At 54.7% G+C, this 21,418-nt stretch overlaps 1 protein-coding gene and 1 long non-coding RNA gene across 2 annotated transcripts; one reads left to right on the forward strand and one right to left on the reverse strand.

The window, feature by feature from the left end:
• Positions 1-3,666: 3,666 nt before the first annotated feature.
• Positions 3,667-7,668, reverse strand: LOC122210206. The gene is made up of 3 exons (XR_006197967.1): positions 7,483-7,668; positions 7,197-7,351; positions 3,667-4,585 (listed from the first exon to the last, which is right to left on the reverse strand). It is a non-coding gene; the product is annotated as an uncharacterized LOC122210206 (long non-coding RNA).
• A 61-nt stretch (positions 7,669-7,729) lies between these two features.
• ORAI2 (ORAI calcium release-activated calcium modulator 2) lies at positions 7,730-20,588 on the forward strand. The gene is made up of 4 exons (XM_042921189.1): positions 7,730-7,871; positions 11,073-11,360; positions 15,804-19,789; positions 20,029-20,588. Exons 2-3 carry the CDS (start codon positions 11,136-11,138, stop codon positions 16,341-16,343), a joined length of 765 nt encoding a protein of 254 aa, XP_042777123.1. The 5' UTR covers positions 7,730-7,871; positions 11,073-11,135; the 3' UTR covers positions 16,344-19,789; positions 20,029-20,588.
• The last annotated feature ends 830 nt before the right edge of the window (positions 20,589-21,418 follow it).

Consider the following 21,418-nt stretch of genomic DNA (forward strand, 5'->3'; position numbering starts at 1 on the left):
CTGGAATTGATCGACACAGGTGTGCATAACTTGGTCATGTCAGGAAACCTCAGGTACAGGAATTCGGACTTCCTCCCCACACTTTTATTGAGCACTTAACGAGACAGCCCTGCGCCAGCCAACGTACTCGTATTAGAATACTCTGTCCTTCGATTAGATGGCCTTATAGGTTTTTTTTTTTTTTTAATTTATTTTTGGGACAGAGAGAGACAGAGCATGAACGGGGGAGGGGCAGAGAGAGAGGGAGACACAGAATCGGAAACAGGCTCCAGGCTCCGAGCCATCAGCCCAGAGCCCGACGCGGGGCTCGAACTCACGGACCGCGAGATCGTGACCTGGCTGAAGTCGGACGCTCAACCGACTGCGCCACCCAGGCGCCCCAAGATGGCCTTATAGGTTTACCAGACAAGATTCATGAACACAGGTCTGGAAACTTGCCCAGGTCACCCAGCCAGTAAGTGTAGAGCTGGCATTTGAATCCCAGCAGTGTGACTCCAGAACCCACCATTCTAACCCCTGCACCACAGCGCTGTGCTGCTCTGGGGAGACGCTGTGTGTGGCCCGGACCTAGTGACAAGGGGCGCCCGTGCACTGCTCTTTTAGTGCCAGAGCTATAGGCTGAAGGCCGCTTTTTTTTTCTTTAATAGAAAATTTATTGTCAAATTGGTTTCCATGCAACACCCAGTGCTCATCCCAACAGGTGCCCTCCTCAGTGCCCATCACCCACTTTCCCCTCCCTCCCACCCCCCATCAACCCTCAGTTTATTTTCAGTTTTTAAGAGTCTTTTATGGTTTGGCTCTCTTCCTCTCTTTTTTTTTCCCTTCCCCTCCCCCCTGGTCTTCTGTTAAGTTTCTCAGGATCCACATAAGAGTGAAAACATATAGTATCTGTCTTTCTCTGTATGACTTACTTCACTCAGCATCACACTCTCCAGTTCCATCCACGTTGCTACAAAAGGCCATATTTCATTCTTTCTCATTGCCACGTAGTATTCCGTTGTGTATATAAACCACAATTTCTTTATCCATTCCTTAGTTGATGGACACTTAGGCTCTTTCCATAATTTGGCTTTTGTTCAAAGTGCTGCTATAAACATTGGGGTACAAGTGCCCCTGTGCATCAGCACTCCTGTATCCTTGAGTAAATTCCTAGCAGTGCTATTGCTGGGTCATAGGGTAGATCTATTTTTAATTTTCTGAGGAACCTCCACACTGTTTTCCAGAGCGGCTGCACCAGTTTGCATTCCCACCAACAGTGCAAGAGGGTTCCCGTTTCTCCACATCCTCTCCAGCATCTATAGTCTCCTGATTTGTTCATTTTAGTCACTCTGAGCAGCGTGAGGTGGTATCTCAGTGTGGTTTTGATTTGTATTTCCCTGATGAGGAAGGCTGCTTCTTTAGTAACCTCCTGGTGCGTGCCTGCATATGCGTACATGTGATTATATATGATAGTTTTAAATATGGTTGCCCCCCCAGGGGTGCCTGGGTGGCTCAGCCAGTTAAGCATCTGACTTCGGCTCAGCTCATGATCTCACAGTTCATGAGTTTGAGCCCCGCATCGGGCTCTGCTGACAGCTCGGAGCCTGGAGCCTGCTTCAGATTCTGTGTCTCCCTCTCTCTCTCTGCCCTTCCCCTACTCATGCTGTCTCTCAAAAATGAATAAACGTTAAAAAAAAAATTAAATATAGTTGCCCCTTACCCACTCACAGGTTCTGTTTGTGAAGTCTCCTGTTCACTAACACTTATTTGTAACCCTAAGATCAGTACTCATGGTGCTCTGTGGTCGTTTGCAGGCACAGAGTGGTGAGAAATCGGAGTTGCCTAAATGCCCTGTTCCCAGCTGCGTTCAAGAAAAAACATTGTTTTTCTTGTTCAGCTCAAACGCATCATTTAGTAACAGTTTTTTTGGCTTTTTCTTGATTTTGCCTTTTTTTTTTTTATTTTTTTTAACGTTTATTTTTGAGACAGAGCATGAACGGGGGAGGGTCAGAGAGAGAGGGAGACACAGAATCTGAAACAGGCTCCAGGCTCTGAGCTGTCAGCCCAGAGCCCGACGCAGGGCTCGAACTCACGGACCGCGAGATCATGACCTGAGCCGAAGTCGGACACTTAACCGACTGAGCCACCCAGGCGCCACGATTTTGCCATTTTTAAAACGGCCCCGAAGCATAGTGCTCAAAGTATTTTGTCTAGTGTCCTAAGAGCAAGAAGGCCAGGATGTGCTTTCCTTACGTAAGCTTTGTCCGGGCATGAGTTACAGTGCTGTTGGCTGCAAGTTCATTGTTAGTGAATCAATATAAACGAAGGCTTTTTTAGTTTTATCTTTTAACGTTTTTATTTATTTTTGAGACAGAGAGAGACAGAGCATGAATGGGGGAGGGTCAGAGAGAGGGAGACACAGAATCTGAAACAGGCTACGGGCTCTGAGCTGTCAGCACAGGGGCCCGATGCGGGGCTCGAACTCACGGACCGCAAGATCGTGACCTGAGCTGAAGTCGGCGCTCAACCGACTGAGCCACCCAGGCGCCCCAGTTTTATCTTTTAAAGAGTTTATTCTTAATCTCTTCAGCTAGTGTGGGGCTTGAACTCACGACCCCGAGATCAAGAGTCGTGTGCTCTGCTGACTGAGCCAGCCAGCCACCCCCAACCAGGAATGCTTTTGAACAAACACATAAAACAAGGTTATGTGTTGATCAGTTGACGTGACCAAGTCCCATGTCTCCCCAGATGGCAGCGGCCGGGCAGTCACTAACACTCAGTGCTCGCAGTGACTTTGCAGAATGGAACTACCAGGAATAATGAGAACCAGCTGTGCATGTGTCAAGTGTGAGCGAGCCTGGGCTTCCAGAGAGTGGTGTTTGCTAATGCAGGGGATTGGACTTGACTGGTGTGTTCCCTGCGTGAACGGTACTTATCTCACCGGGCATCAGGAGCTGAACTCCTCAGTCCCGCTTGGCATGCAAGGCCACAGGTGTCACCTGGGAACCGGCACCCCCCCCCACCCATCCTTAGGTCTTCCCGAACAGGCTCATCTCCCACCATCTGAAAGGTGCTTTTACGGCACCTCCCCCTTCAGTGAGTAGCTCTCTCAGAGCAGAGAGAGCGGGAGTTCAGGCCAAGCCCTCATGCCCCAGGACTTCACGCACCTGCCCTGGTCGCCCTCCCTGTCGCTGGAGCCACTGTCCCCCCACCCCACCCCACCCCCGCCCCAACAACCTCCAGCAGTTCTGGGGTCTCCCATTTGTGGCAACAGAGCAAAGCTCCAGGTTCTCCTGCACCTACCACGCCATTTATCTCCTCCCTTCTCAGCCCAAATCCCAGAGTTCTTCCGCCTCTGCAAGGTTTCACCCCCAAACTGAAAGCCTTCAGTTTCACCACATCCAGCCCGTGGAGGCATCTGCACAGTAGAGAAGCCTGAACTCTCAACATCTCTGACAGTGCTGCCTCCTGCCTTTCTTCCTGCCTTTCCCTGGCTGGCTTCTCTGCTCAAACTCGAAATGTTTGGGTGACCCAGTGCGCTGCCTTTTGTCGTCAACACCCAGGCCCCAGGAGATCTTAACCTGACCCGGGCTTCAAATACCATCCTCACTGGTGTGTTCTGGGTTTGTGGCTTCAGGTTCCCTTTGGAGCCTCAGCCGGGGTCCATGCCCCCACTCCCCTCTTGCTCTGCCTCTTCCTGTGCTGTCGGACCTCAGCTTTCCGCCCACTCTGTTCTGTTCCATTCTCTTCCTAGCATCCATCTCGTTTACTGGTCTGTACCCTGCCCCACCAGCACCCCTCCCCTCCCCACCTCAGAGCACCACGAGAGCAAGGACCTGCCTGTTCTGTCCTCTGCTGTACCTCTAGTGCCAGCACAGTGCCCGAGACACCACGGGTGCTGGATAAATGAGGGGTGACTGAGCAGATCTGTGACGGAAAGCAGGCGGGGAAGTTGCTCATACTGGAAAAATGGCCGCTACGGCAGGAAGAGCCTGAACAGGCGCATGTGGTCGTGTCTGCCGGAGGCCACTGGTGCCATGGCCCCGGCCACCGCGGAGCCCACCTCTGACATCTGGACTCCCCGACCGCGCCCCAGAGACCACCTCGTGGCAGCTCAGGCATTTGGGACAGCCACCCCAGCAGATTCTGCCACAGGCCCCCCTTCAGAAACATTGGTTTAACCTATCAAGGACTGTTGCTAGCTTACTCTCCTGTTTTCAACATTAACCCTTCTGGAAAAAGCGCGTTATTCAATTGAGTTAGAGGAGTGATGTTGCTTTTGGGAATGGGAACATCGCTAAATCAGTTTCGAGGCTGCATGGAAGGAGAGTTGTGAGGACAGGCGTGCCTTCTCCTCCCCCGTGGAAGTTTATGTTTAGTCTTTGGCACACTTGATTTAAGTGAGCTACCGTTACCATATTTTAATATATTTCAGTCAAGAGAACACCCCGGTACGAGTCCTGAAGCAGTTTTCTTTTTCCACAGAATATAGCAAATTGTTGAACATGCCCGAAAGCTTAATCTGAAGGTTTCCTGAGTGTACCTGGCTCAGCAGTGGGGACGATGGTGAGCAAGACACAGGCCTTGCCTTTAAGGAGCTCCAGATCTGATAAGACACAGACAAGAAAAAGGTCAGCACAGTTGCACACAGCACAGGGTACAGCGTGGCATGTGACCCAGGCCTCGGGGATGAGGGCAGGTCTGAGCTGAGCTCCCGGGTAGCCCAGTAATGCAGGAGTTCTAAGAAACCAAGCCGAGGAGAAGCAGATGCCCTGTCATGGCCCTCAGTCACTAGGTGAGGGGACTGGAGTTGATCTAAGGCCCCAGGGAAAACTGAAGGGCTCAGTGGGGGCAGGGGAGAGACGGGAATTTTCCACTTTGTAGCGTGCAGATTAGATGGGAAGGGGACAGATGGAAGGCACTTGCAGTAACACAGTGCAGAGGTGACGAGGGCCTGAATTAGTCTGAGACCTGTGGAGACAAATGGGAGACTTCACAGGACTGGATGGGGATGGGAGTAATCATTAATGACAGATCTGTAATGTCACCAGCTGCGTAGCTGCTGGGTTCCTGACACAGGTAACCCAGGACGTAGAGCAGGCATGTGAGGGAAGAGGGGGAATTCAGCTGTGAGCATGGTGAGGTGGGGGCCCTTGGGCCACGCCCTGCCGGGCTGGGGTGACCATTTGGAGTCAACAGGCTGCTTGACACAAGGGGAATGGATGAAACCAGTCAGGGGAAATTGGAGAGACATCCACATCTAGGGGACAGAAGAGGAGGAGACTGCACAGAGGTTTAAAAAAAAAAAAAAAAAGTGAGGTCACCAGAACAAGGAAAGAGATGTTTCTAGCTGGAACGACAGGTTCCTAAAGACAGAAAAGGGCACGGCTGACATCTGTCCCAGAGTCAGCACCATGCTGGCAGGCAGCTGCAGAGGGGCCGAGAAGGAGATGGTAAGGACAGGTCGCTTGAGAAGTTGGGCGTGAAGTGGAACGTGGTGGAAGGAGAGGTTGCGAGGGCTCAGGCTGAGTCAGAAAGGAGGCTGGGGGCAAAAAGCGGGTCTCAGCAGAGTCCAGGAAGCGAGGTGGTCGGCTGAGGACTGGGTGAGAAAGGGTCAGAAAGTGAGATATGGGAACTGAAGATCTCATAAGGGGTAGTGACGAGGACCTGGCCATATGGCCAAGGGGACAGAACTGTCCGGACTGGTTCCATAGTCCAGGGCAGCTGAGAGGCCATCTGGATGAGAAGACTCAGGGAAGGGGACAGCAGGGCCACAGTCTTAGCTGAATAAGGGTATGCATTGATGGGGAAGATGAACGCGGTAGGCCCCCGGGATGTGCCTCCAAGAATTGGTCTTTTTCAAGCTGAGGCCTTGGGCAAGGGAGCAACTTGCCATGGCCAAACAGCTAGGGAAATCACAGCCCAGACTGTCACCCAGACATCCCAACTGGGTGGCTGGTCCCTGTGGGCCTTTCCCTCACTTCTGTGTAACTCACGCTCAACTACCTGTGCACCTGAGGGGCCCTCCAACTATTAGTATTGTAATTTGTACCACCTTTCAGCATGGTGCCAGCACCTTCCTTACTCGTCTAGGCGGGGAGGAGGGGGGAGCCATTTTCTGTGTTTGGTTAGGAAATGGACTCTGAAAAGCACAGGTAATTATGACTTAGATTTTCCTTTTGTCCAGACATGCTGGATAAATGTGCTTGAGGGTGGAGGCATCACTGACTAGTACCGAAAGCCTTCTAAAGGATGTGCAGTCAGATCAGACTCCAACGGTGAAAACTTAAGCAAGTGACTCTGTTGTGGAAAGAATGCTCATCTGTGATGCAATTACTCTGGTTTACCAAGTGTCGTCTTCCTGTTTTCCACATCATTTTACAAAGAGCTATTGCTTTTTGAGGATTTTGCCCTGTGAAATTCAGATGATCCCTTTCCTATAGCCATCTATAATGTGTGTGTGTTGATGGGGGAAGGTCGGTAATCAGACCCTGGGATTTCCCTATGCTGTGGTCTGTTTTTAAGTGTCTTCCTGGATTAAAAGGTGTCGTTCTGGCTCTCAGCAATGGCCTCTAAAATGCGTCTTGAGAGATTAATGGATTTGGCCTGACATCCGTTAACCTCTCCTCTTACAATTGTCAGAAAACTTGGACTGGTTGACACGAGTGGAATTTTTCTTTCGTTTGGATAAATGTGTCACTGTCAGATGCTGTTGTGACAGATGGAAAAATCCTATGTAGGGCACGCAGGAAGGACTGTGAGGAAGGACTGCGAGGGGCCCTCTGGCACAGGGGTTGATATGAACCCATCCTGCCTCTTAATTATTCGTGTGCACTTCCTGAAAAACGTTCCTGTTTTAGATCTCAGTATAACAGCTTGGTGGAGGTCTATCAGGGGCCCAGCAAGTTGCACCCAGCCTAGGACCCCAAGTGTCTCCCTGGGCCTGTGGGTAGGGGGTGCGGCGGATGACCACCTGACCAGCTCCTGCACACTCTACGGAGTGCCAGGGTCCACCCTGGCGAGCGGGTGTGGCTGCCTGAACCCTTACCAAACAGAGCCTCACCTTCCAGCCCTTTACCGCACTCACCTCACACCCACCCGCCCGGTGGCCTGGTAATGGGATACCTGTTCCCTCTCCCCACAGGGCGTGCCCTTCTGGTCTCTCCCCAGCCCTCCACCTGGCCCACAGCCAGTCCTGGGCATCCTTTGAGGCTCACCCTGGGGATTCTGTGCTCCTTTCCTCTACTCAGACCCACGCACTCGGGCCGAGCAGGGCTCACCCTGTCCTGGACCTGTTGTCCAGATCCAGGGACCCAGAGAAGCGCGACCACATCGTCCTGTGTTCCGTCGTCAGGGCCGGGCGCCCGCGCGGCTGGGGGGAAAAGGAAGGGAGGATGGTGAAAGCGAGGGATGCCCAGGCTTCCGGCCCCCTTCGCGGCAGCGCCAATCCGAGTGCACTGTGGCCCACGGCACGCCCGCCGGGGAAACGGGAGAGATGCGCACCTTTTACCGGTTTCCGCTCCCCGGCTTCCGGCCGGGTGGTCCAGGCTAGAACGGATCCCCGAAGCCGGGGTGTAAGGCAGGAGGGGCGGCGAGTCCCGCTCCTCCCCTCCCCTCCTGGCCAGCCAGATCACGTGGTCCGTAGCGCCCCCAAGGGCCAGCCACGTGACGGCGGCTCGCCGTTGCCTTGGCAGCGGCTGCGGTGGCCTGCGGGGGTGGGGCAGCCCGCGGGGGCGGGGCCGGGGAGGGGGGGACCCGGCGGGACGCACGGAAGGAGGGAGGGGGCCGTGCTCAGCGCCCCGGCCGGGCCACGGGGCCACAGGGCAACACGGCCACGCCGCATGCCACAAGCCTGAGTGGGAGCGGAGCCGGCCGGCAGGCAGGGCAGCTCGGTGAGTGCTGGCCGTGGGGGGCGGTTGGCGGAGTGGGGGGGGGAGGTACCCCGCCCTGTTGGGGGACCAAAATTGCAATGGGAGACTCGACGCGGGGGAGGGGGTGGGCTTTCTCCTGGGCTGGTTTGGGATGGGGTGGCTGCGGATTTGGAGGGTGGCCAGGGGACCCCAACCCTAAGGGATCCTGGGAGGAGTGCGGCGCTGAGAAGACTTGGAAGTCCAGAACAGGGGCCGAGTGCGGGTCCTGCTTCTACTGAGGCTTTGCTAGAGGAAGGGACAGAGATGCAGGTAGACGCTTCTGGGAGAACCCTGTGGAGGCTGCGGGGGCCCCTGCGCCCCCGCCCCGCGCGGGTGTGACAGAGTCTGACTCGCCATTGCTCATGCCCCAGATGTTTAAAGGAAGTTAAGACAGGCAAACCCCAAACCTACAGCCTAGAAATGTTTCAGGCAGGCCTGCCAAGGAGAATAAATAGCTCATCTTTAGAGACACCATTATTCTTCAAGAGCTTTTTTTTCTGACTGCTCCTTATATATAAAAAACAAACAAAAAAGCCTCCGTGAAGTTTAGCCAGGAGGGCATCCTTTGAAGCCTCTGTCACCCGACAGAGATGTCAATTTTCATCTTGTCCCACCCCACCGCTACCCCAGCCCAGAGTGTGAGAACTCTGCCTCTCCTGGGGCAGGGGGAGGGGGCCTGGCAGAAGGTAGGACACCTGGACTGGGACGGTTAGGTGGGATATGAATCCAGTCCAGGCTACTCCTTCAGCAGGAAGTGGCCTCTCTATCTCCAGGACCCACAGGCCTGCCTCAAGACCCAGGCTCCAAGCAGACGGACAGCCTGCCCTTCCTTCCACTCCCTGCCACTCAGAGGACATCTTCAGGGCCAAGACTGCCCGGGCACTACCCAGAGGCCAGTGTCAGCCCTCATTGCCCCCAAAGCCCTCCCTCTCCACCCTCCAACTTGAGCCCAGCCCAGGCCCACTGATGGCCCCCGGGCTTGTCTTTTCACCCTTTGGAGGCAACCAGGTCCTCCTGCTCCTCCCAGGCAGCCAAACATTTCAGCGGACAATCACCCAGACCACACCGACCCCAGGCTGCTGCCCCCTTCACTAGCTCCTTCAAAGCCCCTGCAGCCCGGCACCACCATAGAGTCCAGCACGGTCACACTGCCTGGGCTGCCTTGGGCTCCACATACTTACCACATCCTGCTTTCCACCTACATTTCCCTGACTCCCTCTGCAGCCAGCCTTCCTGCCACATCCCTTGTCTCTCAGAACCCTCCCATGAGGGCAGAATCTCGTCTTTGAGGGAGGGTCCCTCTTTGCAAGTACTGCCTTTACTACCTATGTCCTTGACTCCTGTCCTTGCTCCCTAGCAGGGACCTTCTCCTGGCCCAAAGTTGCCCCTTTGTCCTCACACCCCCTCCACGAAAGCAGCATTTAGCTCATTGGGTGAAAATCCCCCCCCTTATGTTGCTTCCCCACCCAACTCACAGGATCCTCACCATTTTCATCGCTGATGCCTAAGTACCAAATGCAATCTGACCTTAAAGCCCAGTAAGAAGTGTCTTTTGGATGGAGAATAGAGAGATGGCTACTCTGTGAAGGCAAAGGTTGTGCCTTTCACCCATCCACCTGCCATATGCTGTCTTCCTCATACCTGTTGGTTGGCTTCTGTTATGTATGGATAAAGAAAGGAGGAAAAGTTAATTTCCAAATGATGCATTCTAAATTATTTGGTGTGACCAACGGATTAGTTAGTGAGCAATGTTTCTCTTAATTCTTCCCGAAGGAAGGGACGGTCCAGTGATTGAAGAGCTGGAAAGCAATGCTTCTGGCTGCAGACAGGGGCATGGGGCAGTGACCAGGGCTCCCAAGCCAACTTTCCTAGAAACGACCTAGTAATTGGTATCCCCTGGCAGAAATAGGAGAACACAGAACTGTTCCCCAGGGTCCTGTTGGCCAGGAAAAGCTGTACCTCTGCAGCCGAGTAGAGAACAAAGAGGAAGGCACCCCAAAAGAGAGAGCTCTTCTCCACCTCTAGGACCCTCCCATAGAACCCTTTCAGAGATTGGTGTGGATAGATCAAGTTTGGGGCATTTCCACAGCCACTGACCCTGGTAAACACCCCTTATACCACCTACCCACCCCCAGCTCTGCTCCCTGGGACCTAGAAACACTGATCTGTTTGTAATAGCCTTAAGTTGGCTTTTTGTGGGGCCTATGCGGGCCTGAACATACAAGTTCACATCTGATGCCAAGTGAGCTGCGAGGTGCCGATGCCCTTGAAGTCTGCCCTGCAGATTAATTAGAACCGATCCTGGCGTGCTGCTGCGCAGGCCGGTCCCTTGGGCCACATGAGACCGCCAATCGCCTATTTGGATTAGTGGAGATTTGGGTTTAAATTCACAAGTCTTGACAGATCAGCCCTTCTGATCTTCATTCCGTGTTACTGTCAAACCTGATATCTACCTGGGATGACCGCAGAGGTCTCTGGTCTCCGTTTCTCTGTAACATGTGCTCATGTCAGTTGGTGGATTCAGCTTTTCCTTTTGCTCAGGGTTTCCACCGCGGCCTGGATGTGGCTTTTCCTTCAGTTATATAAACCAAGTATTTTTGGGGGTGAACTGCGCTGATTAAAATTTAAATTGGATTTGAGAAATTAGCTGCTCTTTGGAATTATTATTATGTTTTTCTTGTGGTGGGACCCTAGACACTGAAAAGCAGTTTTGAGTCTTTGGGTCTGTTATTTTGTTTAAGAGCCTTGTAAGGGTGGGGATGTCCCCCACAAGGTCAGAAAGTTCAGATGTCGTGCTCAAGATCACATGATAGATTAAAATCCAGGCCTAGCAACTAGGTCCTAGGGTCTCTGTAAATGCTATAGCTCCCTATTCCCTGAGGATAGCAACAGATTGGAAGGTTCCTTAGGTGCTTTGGGGCTGACCTTAGAATTCCATTCACCCACATTTGACTGGAGCCTTTCTAACATAGGGATGGAAGGCCGGATTCTAGCTTTGTGGAGGGAGGCACAGTGGACACTGTGGTGGTTCCTGGAAGTGTACTCCTGACCCTCCTCGCCCACAGATGGTCCCCACGGTCCTGTGTTAGGGATCAGGGTCCCATACTCCCACTACCCCCCAGTGTCAGGTATAGACAGCAGGTCCCAGAGAAGGTCAACTTGCTTGGCTTCTGGCTTTTCCAGGTCCCGGGAACCCTCTGGGATGCCTGAGAGTATCTGCCTCCTGCCCCCAGCCTGGCTCCCACCATGAGCGCCGAGCTCAACGTGCCTGTGGACCCCTCCACTCCTGCCTGCTCTGAACCCGGCCACAAGGGCATGGATTACCGGGACTGGGTCCGCCGCAGCTACCTGGAACTGGTCACGTCCAACCACCACTCTGTGCAGGCGCTCTCCTGGAGGAAGCTCTACCTGAGCAGAGCCAAGCTGAAGGCCTCCAGCCGGACCTCCGCCCTGCTGTCAGGCTTCGCCATGGTGAGTGCAGACACGTGGTGGGGAACGCGGCCTGCAAAATGGGCTTTTGCTGTCGAGATCCTATGATGCTTCAGGGAGCAAAGCACTCCCTCTAGGCCCCACTGGCAGACAGGCTGGCTGCCAAGGATGGTCCCCAAGCAGTTACCTGGCAAGGAGGTTGAGAGTAATCAAAATAGCTTCAGTATGCAGGGAGAGAAGTACCCCCTGTGTGCTCCCATCTTGGGCACCCCTCAAGACTTTGGAAAATCTGAAGGATTTGAGCAGGACTCTTGCAATGATTGGGGTTTGCTCAGTTTGGCCCAACTCAGGACGCAGATGCCCCCCAAATGTGGCCCCTGGGGTGACGGAGCAGAGCCTCTGACCTGACTCCTAGCTGCCAGGCCACTGCCTTCCTTCTGAGTCATTTCCCAGCACAGGAGTCAGTCTTGGGCCAAACTGCGGGCCCTGAGAAGGGCCATGTCACCTGTTGACCTCAAAGTCCCTGACTCACATCCCTTCAGGGAATTGTCCCAGAAGGTGAAGATGCCAGGACTCAGAGTGAGAACGCAGGGAGGGCCACCCCTCTTTCTTCTCCATTGAGTGGAAATAATTTTTTTCTTTAAAAAAAAAATTTTTTTTTAATGTTTATTTATTTATTTTTGAGAGAGACATAGAGAATGTGAAGGAGGGGCAGAGAGAGAGGGAGACAGAATCCGAAGCAGGCTCCAGGCTCTGAGCTGTCAGCACAGAGCCCGACACCGGGCTCGAACTCACGGACCGCGAGATCATGACCTGAGCCAAAGTCAAATGCTTAACTGACTGAGCCACCTAGGCACCTACCCCCCTTTTTTTTTAAAGTTTATTTTTGAGAGAGAGACAGAGTATTAGGGGAGGGGCAGAGAGAGAGAGGAAAACAGAATCTGAAACAGGCTCCAAGCTCTGAGCTGTCAGCACAGAGCCTGACACCGGGCTCGAACTCTGAACAGTGAGATCATGACCTGAGCTGAAGTCGGATGCTTAACCAACTGAGCCACCCAGGTGCCCCTTTAAAAATTTTTTTTAATGTTTATTTTGAGAGAAAGCAAACATGCAAGCGGGGGAGGGGCAGAGAGGGACAGAATCCCAAGGAGGCTCCATGCTGTCCGTCAGCACAGAGCCCCACTTGGGGATCCATCCCAGCAACCGTGAGATCATGACCTGAGCCAATATTAAGAGTCAGACACTTAATGGACAGAGCCACCCAGGCACCCCCAGGTCAGTAGTTTAAAGCAAAGCCTTTATTTATGTGTTGTATTGTGTTATTTATTTATTTTTAACATAACACCAAAAGCATAAAATCATATGGTGCACAACTTTGGCATATAGTTATTTTCTTCCTGTGGTTTCCATCACATGCAAAAGATAGAATGTTTTCTCAAGCTTAATTGTACGGAATGCGGGTAAGAAGTTTAAACGACTCTATGAAGGCTTGTTTTCCACATGGCAGAATTATAGTCTCAGGTTAGGTTTGTCTGGCTCGCGCTTGTGTTTTTAACTCTGGAAAACACACTGTGAGAAGTGCTGCGTGATGTGATGCAGTAAGACAGTTTCCTTTGTGCGCGGGGCCCGGGTCTCCGAAGTCACTTCCTGTCTGCAGCTGTCTTCTTAGACCCCCGCCTTCCCAACACTCAGATCGCCAAACTCTGAGAAGCTTCGCGGTCTTCCCCAGCCAACGAAAGACTCACCCAAGTTGAAGCCTCCCAAACTGCTTGTTTAAAGGCCCTGTGCATAAGGTTCTAAAACCTAGATCGAATTCTGGAGGACTAGTCTGACACTTACCAGCAGCCCGCAGGGGTACGAAGTGGTCTTAGGTTGAAGATAGTGACCGCAGGCAGAGACCAGGATGGCAGGGCCTGGATGCATCCTGCAGGTTGCTGGCTGTCCTTAGCTCGGCAATGGCAGTCACACTTGCCAGTGATCAGTCGTTCGTTTCTTCAACATTTATGGGGCATCTCCTCTACCAGCAAATGCTTCCTTAAGCAACCCGGGATACACTTCAGAAGCCATGCGGTGCCCTCACCTTCTCTTCTAGAAGGTTCCTCTCATGGGGGCGGCCACGGCCTAATACGCACCGGACATTCCGTGGTAATGGTGAAGACCGGAAAGCAGCAGAACCAGGGGTGGGAAAGCAGCAGTGGGCCCACTAGATTAACACGCCACCTGCAGGCCAGGTAACTGTTCAGACTGTGGAGCAGCTTGCGAGAAAAAAGACCAACACAGATCATCGGATAGGATCTCAACAGTGGAAACCATGGCTGAACAAGGGCGGGCCAAGAAAAAGTGAAGAGTCCGTTTGCTAGGTGTCCCCGATTAGAATTGCAAAGCTGTTCTTTTGCCCCACAGCGAGCATTTATGCCTAACCTTAAGCCCGTTTGTTCATGTTTATCCTTCTGCTAACACACAGAGCCAGTGAACCGTGGCCGCCTCATAAAATCTTTGCATAAACACATTGAAAAATGGCCTTTCGGCCTTTTCTCTCCATGAGGCTGAACAAAACTGCTTTCTTACTGCAGGCCCTTTAATTATCTTTGTTTCTTACCTCAATGCCCTCTGTGTTTTACAACGCCTTTTTGTTGAGCCATGTCCTTTGTGGTAACGAGAGCCTGCCCAGGCCACAGGGGTCACTGAGAAAAGACCACGCCCTCAACGCGTGTCCTATGGCAACTGTATGGAGCAGTGATCGGTTCTGAGTTTCTGTTCAGCTGTGGTCCACTGGCACTGCCGTGTCTTCTTTTTACCAACCAAATGTTCCATCTGTGCTGAAAGGATGAGTCTCTCACTCTAGGAGGCAGGACTTGCTAGAAGTTGTGAAGTTGTCTTTCTTGTAAAAATTTAAAAACAGAAGATGGCTCGGATCTAGGAAGCGAACGCAGTGGGTGGAGAAGCCTTCCTCTGGCTTCTCTCTTTCTGCCTCCCCGTCCCCCTTCCTTGACTGGTCTGGTTTCTTACCTGTGGGCACCTGGGGGAAGACCCTTGGTGAGCCCCGGAGTCCTTGCCAGGCCTGGACTGCACCATCCGCTGGGGGTGGTCCACTGTGCTGAGGGGCAGGGGAATGCCAGGCCACAGAGGGAGAAGTTCCCGGTAGCCTGGGTCCGCCCTGGGGGAAGTGGGGGAGGGCCACGTTGCCCAGCCTGTAGTGTGAATGCCCTTTAGGGCCTGTGGTGAGCAAATCCTGCCTGACTGGCTGTAGACATTCGCTACTACAGAGCTAGGCTGGGGCTTCTGGTTCCCTCTGTGGGTCTTTTTTCCCTTTTATTTAAAATTAGTTTTGGGGCGCCTGGCTGGTTCAGTTGGTAGAGCTTGTGACTCTTGATCTCGGGGTCATGGATTAAAAATTTTTTTTCGTCGGGGGCACCTGGGTGGCTCAGTCGGTTAGGCGTCTGACTCTTGGTTTCGACTCAGGTCATGATCTCATGGTTCGTGGGTTCGAGCCCCACATTGGGCTCTGTGCTGACAGTGTGGAGTCTGCCTGGGATTCTCTCTCTCCCCCTCCCTGTATGTTCCTCCCCCACTTGGGCTTTCTCTCCCTTTTGCTCTGTTCCTTTGTCACTTGTGCTTGCTCTCCCAAAATAAATTTAAAAATTTTTTTAATTAAAAAAGTCGTTTTTATTTTATCAAAATGAATACGTGCATGCAGTTTAAAACCAAAGTGCTGCTGCAGGGCATGTAAACCACCCCAGCAACCCTGGCTGCCCACCCCCGGCCAGCTGCGGCGCCCTCAGGCTCTTCGTTCTGAAAAACTTTCTCCAGACTGCTGTTTCTCGATTTATCCATCTCAGGCATTACCTATTGGCCCGGGCTTCCTGTGACTGCGGTTGATGACTCAGCTCTTTTCCCAGCCCAGCCCCCTCCCCACAGCCTCCCCCATCACCGTTGCCCTCATTTTTTGTTTCCATTCCTGGCCTTTGAGATGCGGGCTTCTCCCCCGGGGCTTCTAGGGCTGTGAGCTGCACCCTGTGGCCTGTGTGAGGCTGTCTGGGCGTGCCCCTCCGAGTCTGGGAACCTGGGGACCCACGGGAGCCTCCATGATTTCTTTTTTTTTTTTTTTTTTTTTTTTTTTACTTTTTGAAAGGTTAGCTTTTAGTTTTTGAAAAACAGCCATTGTCTTGCAGCTAAGTCAGCAGCAAAGCCACCTGTTCCCAGGGAAGGGTGGCCTCCGCCCTGGGTCAGAGCTCGGTACCCCTCTGGGCTGGGAGGGCCCCCCCAGGGGGTGAGCCCCACTGCCCCCCACCTTGTGCTTTAATCTCTCCTGCATTTTCTAGGTTCTTCCTTAGTGAGATGTGTCCTTTAGCTCATCAGAAAACAGGAGAGTTGGAAGTATGTGGACAGTGAGGTGGGAGCCCTCTGCCGCGAGTGGGCCCCGCACGGGGAGGTGGGGGGCGGCTGCGGGCACCCCGGCCCAGCCTCGCCTGCTCTGCATTGCAGGTGGCCATGGTGGAGGTGCAGCTGGAGACGCAGTACCAGTACCCGCGGCCGCTGCTCATCGCCTTCAGCGCCTGCACCACGGTGCTGGTGGCCGTGCACCTCTTTGCCCTGCTCATCAGCACGTGCATCCTGCCCAACGTGGAGGCCGTGAGCAACATCCACAACCTCAACTCCATCAGCGAGTCCCCGCACGAGCGCATGCACCCCTACATCGAGCTGGCCTGGGGCTTCTCGACCGTGCTGGGGATCCTGCTCTTCCTGGCCGAGGTGGTGCTGCTCTGCTGGATCAAGTTCCTGCCCGTGGACGCGCGGCGCCAGCCCGGCCCCCCGCCCGGCCCCGGCGGCCACACGGGCTGGCAGGCCGCGCTCGTGTCCACCATCATCATGGTGCCCGTAGGTCTCATCTTTGTGGTCTTCACCATCCACTTCTACCGCTCGCTGGTACGCCACAAAACCGAGCGGCATAACCGCGAGATCGAGGAGCTGCACAAGCTCAAGGTGCAGCTGGACGGGCACGAACGCAGCCTGCAGGTCGTGTGAGGGCGCGGCGCCCCGGGCACAGGCCAGCAGCACCCCCCCCCCCCCGCCCACCCCCCCATCCCCTGGGAGCCAGCGATGAGCTGCTTGCCTTCCGGGGAGCATCACACGGGAACGTGGGGATTCCTGACAAGGCTGCCTAGGCACTGCCAGAAAGTTCCAGACCGAAGTCTCGTCCCTGTCTTCATGTCAGAGAACCTGGCTGGATGATGCTCCCGCAGAAAGTGGAAATCTGTAGTTGAAAGAGAGACTCTGTTGCCAAGAGTTGAGAGCAAAAAAAAAAAAAACAAAACAAAAACAAAAACCTGAGTCCTTGGGCCTGGGGATTCTCTGCGGCAGGGGACAGGGCTCCAGGCAGCACCCAGGCGTCATGGGCAAGGGCAATCTCAGACACGTGGAACAGGCGGCCAGCAGAGGTGGGAGAGCAAGGGGAGGGCGGAGAGTTTCAGAGAAGGGATTGCCCCGTGACACGTGAGGTGGGTCTCCTGGCGGCTGGGTGTCTGATGAGAGGGGGTGCAGGCCCACAGCTTTGCCTGGTGGTTTCCTCCGCTGCCCTGGGGGGAATCAGTGGCCTGGCTCACAGGAGGAGGGCAGGAACCTGGAGCACGGGTCCGCTCAGCTGGTGCCGCCGGTGCTCAGCCAGCCATCAGACTTGTCAGGCCCCTGGGAAGCCGTCCAAGGATGGAGGCCTGATGGGGCTGGCAAGGCACATCTGTGGGCATCCCGTGTGAAAGGCCCTCTTGAGGAGACTTTTAACTGAGGGGTGCTCTGAGGCACACTGGGCTCAAATTCTCTCTTTCTAGCCAGCCTGGAGCCCAGTCACAATGACCCAACAAAGCCACTGGGTCGGGGAAAGGGCTCAAGTCCAGAGTTCTCCATGTTTGGGCTACAAAATGGCCTTGGAGCCCAAGTCAGTTGCCTCTCCAGGCTATGGCTGCCAAAGTCACTTGCTCAGGAAGCAGAGCCTGCTTCCTGTCTCCCTGCTGCCTTGTGACCCCAGGAGGCGGGAGGGGGCAGCCCGGGGGACTTTCTGTTTAGACAAGGCCATTGGCCGGCCCTGGCCAGATGCAGGCCCCGCTTCTAATGGAAGGCGAATCCCCATATAGTGTTCCCCTGCAGCAACCCCCAGTCCTCCCAGCCACATGCAAGGGCCCAGCTGCCACATTTCCCGGGCCTTGTGCAGCATGGGTTCTGCTGTTTTCATTAGACTGTAGCCCATGTTCTTGGGTCGTGCACATACATACTACAGCTCAGCTCAGGGGGAAGCATGCCACATCCCGAGCTGCTTTCAAAAACCAGGCTTACCACACTGGCCAACAGCCACCTAGAGAGGGAGACTTTTGTTTTCATAGTCCTCGGACGTCATGCTCTGATGGCATTTCTGTGGACAGCTTACTCTCTGTGGGGTCTGAGTCGCCCACGCCAAGAAATCCTGGCTGGCCTGGCGGAGGTTGCTGGGAATGTGACACACTGTTGAGGACACAAACCTTAACACGTAACCAAAATGCCAAGGGGCTGCCTGGGAGCTGTGCCGAGAATCAACCGTTGTTAAGTCGGGACATTGTGGGAGCCTGGACAAGAGCCTGGCATCTTCCAAAGGGCGTGTTCCTTGCATCCTGCAGACGTCTGTCGTTAATTTGCTTGCTCTCTGGTGCATGTCTGTTCTTTCTTGGAGCCTTGTTGAAAAGGCTTGTCTGGCTTACTGTGTATTTGCTTTGTGTCTATGTCTCTGTAAGACAGCCACTCTGTCCTGGACAAGACAGGCTGGCTTCTCCCCACGGCTGGGAGTGGGCAGTAGGCCCTTCCTCCAGCCTGGGCCTTTCGAGAGGGGCCATGCTGGCCTCACTGCCCTGGGCCATCTGGTGCCTCCGCCCCAAGTGCACCAGATGTGCCAAGCTCCCCAGACTAGAAGGCACCCCCCGGTTCCAGCTAGGAGCCAGCTGTTAATGCCTGCTCCATGGGCAGAGCCTCGGGCCTGACCTCACAGGGCTACACACTGGGTTACCTGTGACTGGCACATGGGCAGGAAAGGTGCCACATCTCGTTTTTAACAATGATTGGAAGAGTGTAATTCTTGTTCTCTTTCATCCAGAGCGTTCTCCCTCCCAGCTCCCAGAGGCAGGGGGCAAGTAGAGGAATTTCTGTGGGGACAGAGAGGACCATGGTCTGGGGACTGGTGGTCAGTAGGGAACCTTCCTGGTGGCCCCAGAGCTTCTGGGGAGATGGAGGGACCAGCTGCTATTTGGAGCTGCAGACACGACTCAGCGGGGCGGGTTGGGGGGAGGGGAAGGCACATTACAAACTAGAAAGTCACTTTCTGGAGGCTTAACCTGATTGTGAAGCGTTCCAAGTGCAGCGGCCGCTGGGTGGTGAGGCCACGCAGGCCGCCCTGGAGCCGGCGTGGGCTTGCCCTATTTTCCTCTGAGCGGAGCCTCCCCCACAGGTACGCTGGGGCCCTTTCCAGAGCGGAACGCGGTCTCCATTTAATACCTGACCAGAAGTTTCAAAACTCCAGGTGTTTCTATTTTAGAAACTGCGAGGGCAGGACGTATCCTAGTGTCTTCTAGGAAAGCCTGCTGAGGCTAAAACCGCGTGAGCCCGGGTGTCGGCGGCTGTTCCGTCTTGCGCTGATGGACTCATGCGTGACGCTGCGGAGATCACGTGCGGTGTACATAACCCCCGTCCCGCGTGTGGGTTTTTAACACAGTTGCCCTGGAGTGAGCTGAATAAACAGGTAAAGCTATGAAGCCCCTGGCTCTCCCCTAGTGTCTGCTGCATCCTGGAAGACTGCTTCTCCTGAAGCCCCTCCTGCGTCTTCCTAATCGCTGGTCACCGGCCACGTGTCTCCCCAGGCCAGGGCGGTGGACTTTTCTGGAATGGACAAGTGGGGGGGCCTGGACCCGGGCACGTTGCGAGGCTCCCTTCAGGCGGGGCCCCGGGAGAATGGGGCATCTCTGCCTGCTGCTTCCCTTCCCGAGCGGGCTCTCCCTTTCCAGAAACACAGCAAGAGACGGCCTCAGGGCTGAGTGCTGAAGGGGTCGGTTTGAAGGTCCCCAGATCCCCCAGTTGAAAACGCTGGGGAGCCACTGAAGCTGTGGTCTCACGGTGCCTTTTCCATCCCAGGTACCTGTGGCTGCGGGGTCCAGCCAGCCAGGCAGGAATCCCTCCCACAGCCCGGTGACACTCGAGGAAGCTCCCATTCTGTTTTGAAAGTGTTATCCACGGAGGCCTCCACCTAGGAAAAGATGTCTTGTATTATTTTTAACTTGCAGGCAGTTGAACCTAGCGGCTCCTAGGAATCAGGTGTGCAAAGCAACCGACACTGCCGTATGGACAGGTTCTGCCAGCCGAGGGGGGCCCTGCCGCTACAGCCCGGGAGGATGACTTCCAGGCCCCCCGGGTCTAAAGAAGCCTGTGTCCAGCGAGCCCACTCCATGGACCATTTCCCAGTGAGTGCGGCAAACCCATAGAAGGCTCATCGAAGTCTTGACTCATTGTCCCCAGTAGGTGGAGAGGTAGGGTCCACGGAGCCCGGTGTAGGGGCTCAGCGGGGTGAGTGGCACAGGACCGAGCCGGGATTCCTTGTTAGACCCTTTTAGAACCTGCTGAACCCGATTTTCAACCCCGATGTCTCCAGCGCCCCCACGGTCACTGGGGACAGTACAAACAGGGACATCCATCTCAACAGGGATAACCCAGAGGATGCTTCCCGGACAGAGCTCAGCGTCTCCCAGCCCCCAGCTCCAAACAAGTAAATGGCCCTGAGCTTCCTTAACATCTTTCAAAACAAGCCAGGCTGAGGAGTATCAGCTGAGCTCTCCCTGGCTTACTCTGGAAGACCGTGCAGGAAGCCACCCTCAGAGTGGATGCTTCCACAGGAATACCATCCCATAAGGCTCATCCCTTCCTGTCGCCTGAGACGGTCAGACCATTGCAACAGACACGACTGTCTGCACGACACACGTGTGGTGTTTTGAGAGCACGCTGGCTGCAGAGACGGCCACCTGAAATACAGGGTTACTAACCCTCAGGCAGTGGCTGAACCGCCCAACCTGGCCATCCCCAGCCCCATCCTAGTCGAGGGCGCAAGCAGTGGATGCTTAGGTGGACACATGGAATCTGATGGGCTTCATGGTGTAGTTTCAAGAACGAACCCGATGCAGGGTCACCGGTTTGAACGTGACACGATGCCCGTCCCGAGGCGGGCTCTGCGGACTGTGCGGACCAGGCGGACCTAAGGTGCGCTCGGTAGGGCTGGAGGAAGGGCCCACCGTCAGATGTCTGGCAAGCCCTGGGGGATTCTGGGGGAAGTGGGCTGCTTTGCTTAGTGGCTCTCCCGGCCCTAACGGGCCTCTCCCCAGCAGGCCTGGGTGTGCAGTTTCCCAGACGTACGTTTCCCGTGGAGCCCTTCTTCGGCAGAACACCTTGCAGGCTCCGCGTACACGGTGCTCCAAGGCCCAGCCTGTCAGGGCAAAGGCCTCACGGGCCCCATGGGGTAGACCCTCCCCCCCCCCCCCCCCCCCCCGACTTGCAAGTCTACTGCGTTGCTCACCGGCAGGCCTACATCTAAATGCCCAGTGCGGGGTCTGGGAGGGTCACAACCTTGGGAAGAAGCTATCCTCTACCCTCCTGCTCCAAGTGAGCTTAGGGAGCCACCCGCCCTGCAGCCGGGCTCATATAGCCACTGGAAACTCAGCAGCCTCTCCATGGGTCTCCAGATCAATGCCACTTCACAGTGTGGTGGCCAGTGACTCCCCCACCTGACAGGTGATAGAAGGTTCTAGAATGACTGAAGACCAGTGCCTACCATGAACCTTTCTGGGCTATAATGGGGCCCTGGTTCCAAAGTTCGGCACTGAGCATGTGGCTAGCGAGTATATTTTGTCTCATAAGCAGAAGAGGGCTGGCTGAGCATCCAAGGCGAGCACCCCATGAAACACCAGTGCCAGGAAGTGAACTACACTGTGCCTTCCCCTACTTTTTAACAGCATGGGATGGGGAGGTGGGACCAGACTCTCCGGGGACTTCCCTCTCCTCATTGCATCGCCCACCTCCCTGGGGTCAAGCATGACCTGGGC

Source organism: Panthera leo, chromosome E3 (genome assembly GCF_018350215.1).
Source record: "Panthera leo isolate Ple1 chromosome E3, P.leo_Ple1_pat1.1, whole genome shotgun sequence".
NCBI lineage: Eukaryota > Metazoa > Chordata > Mammalia > Carnivora > Felidae > Panthera > Panthera leo.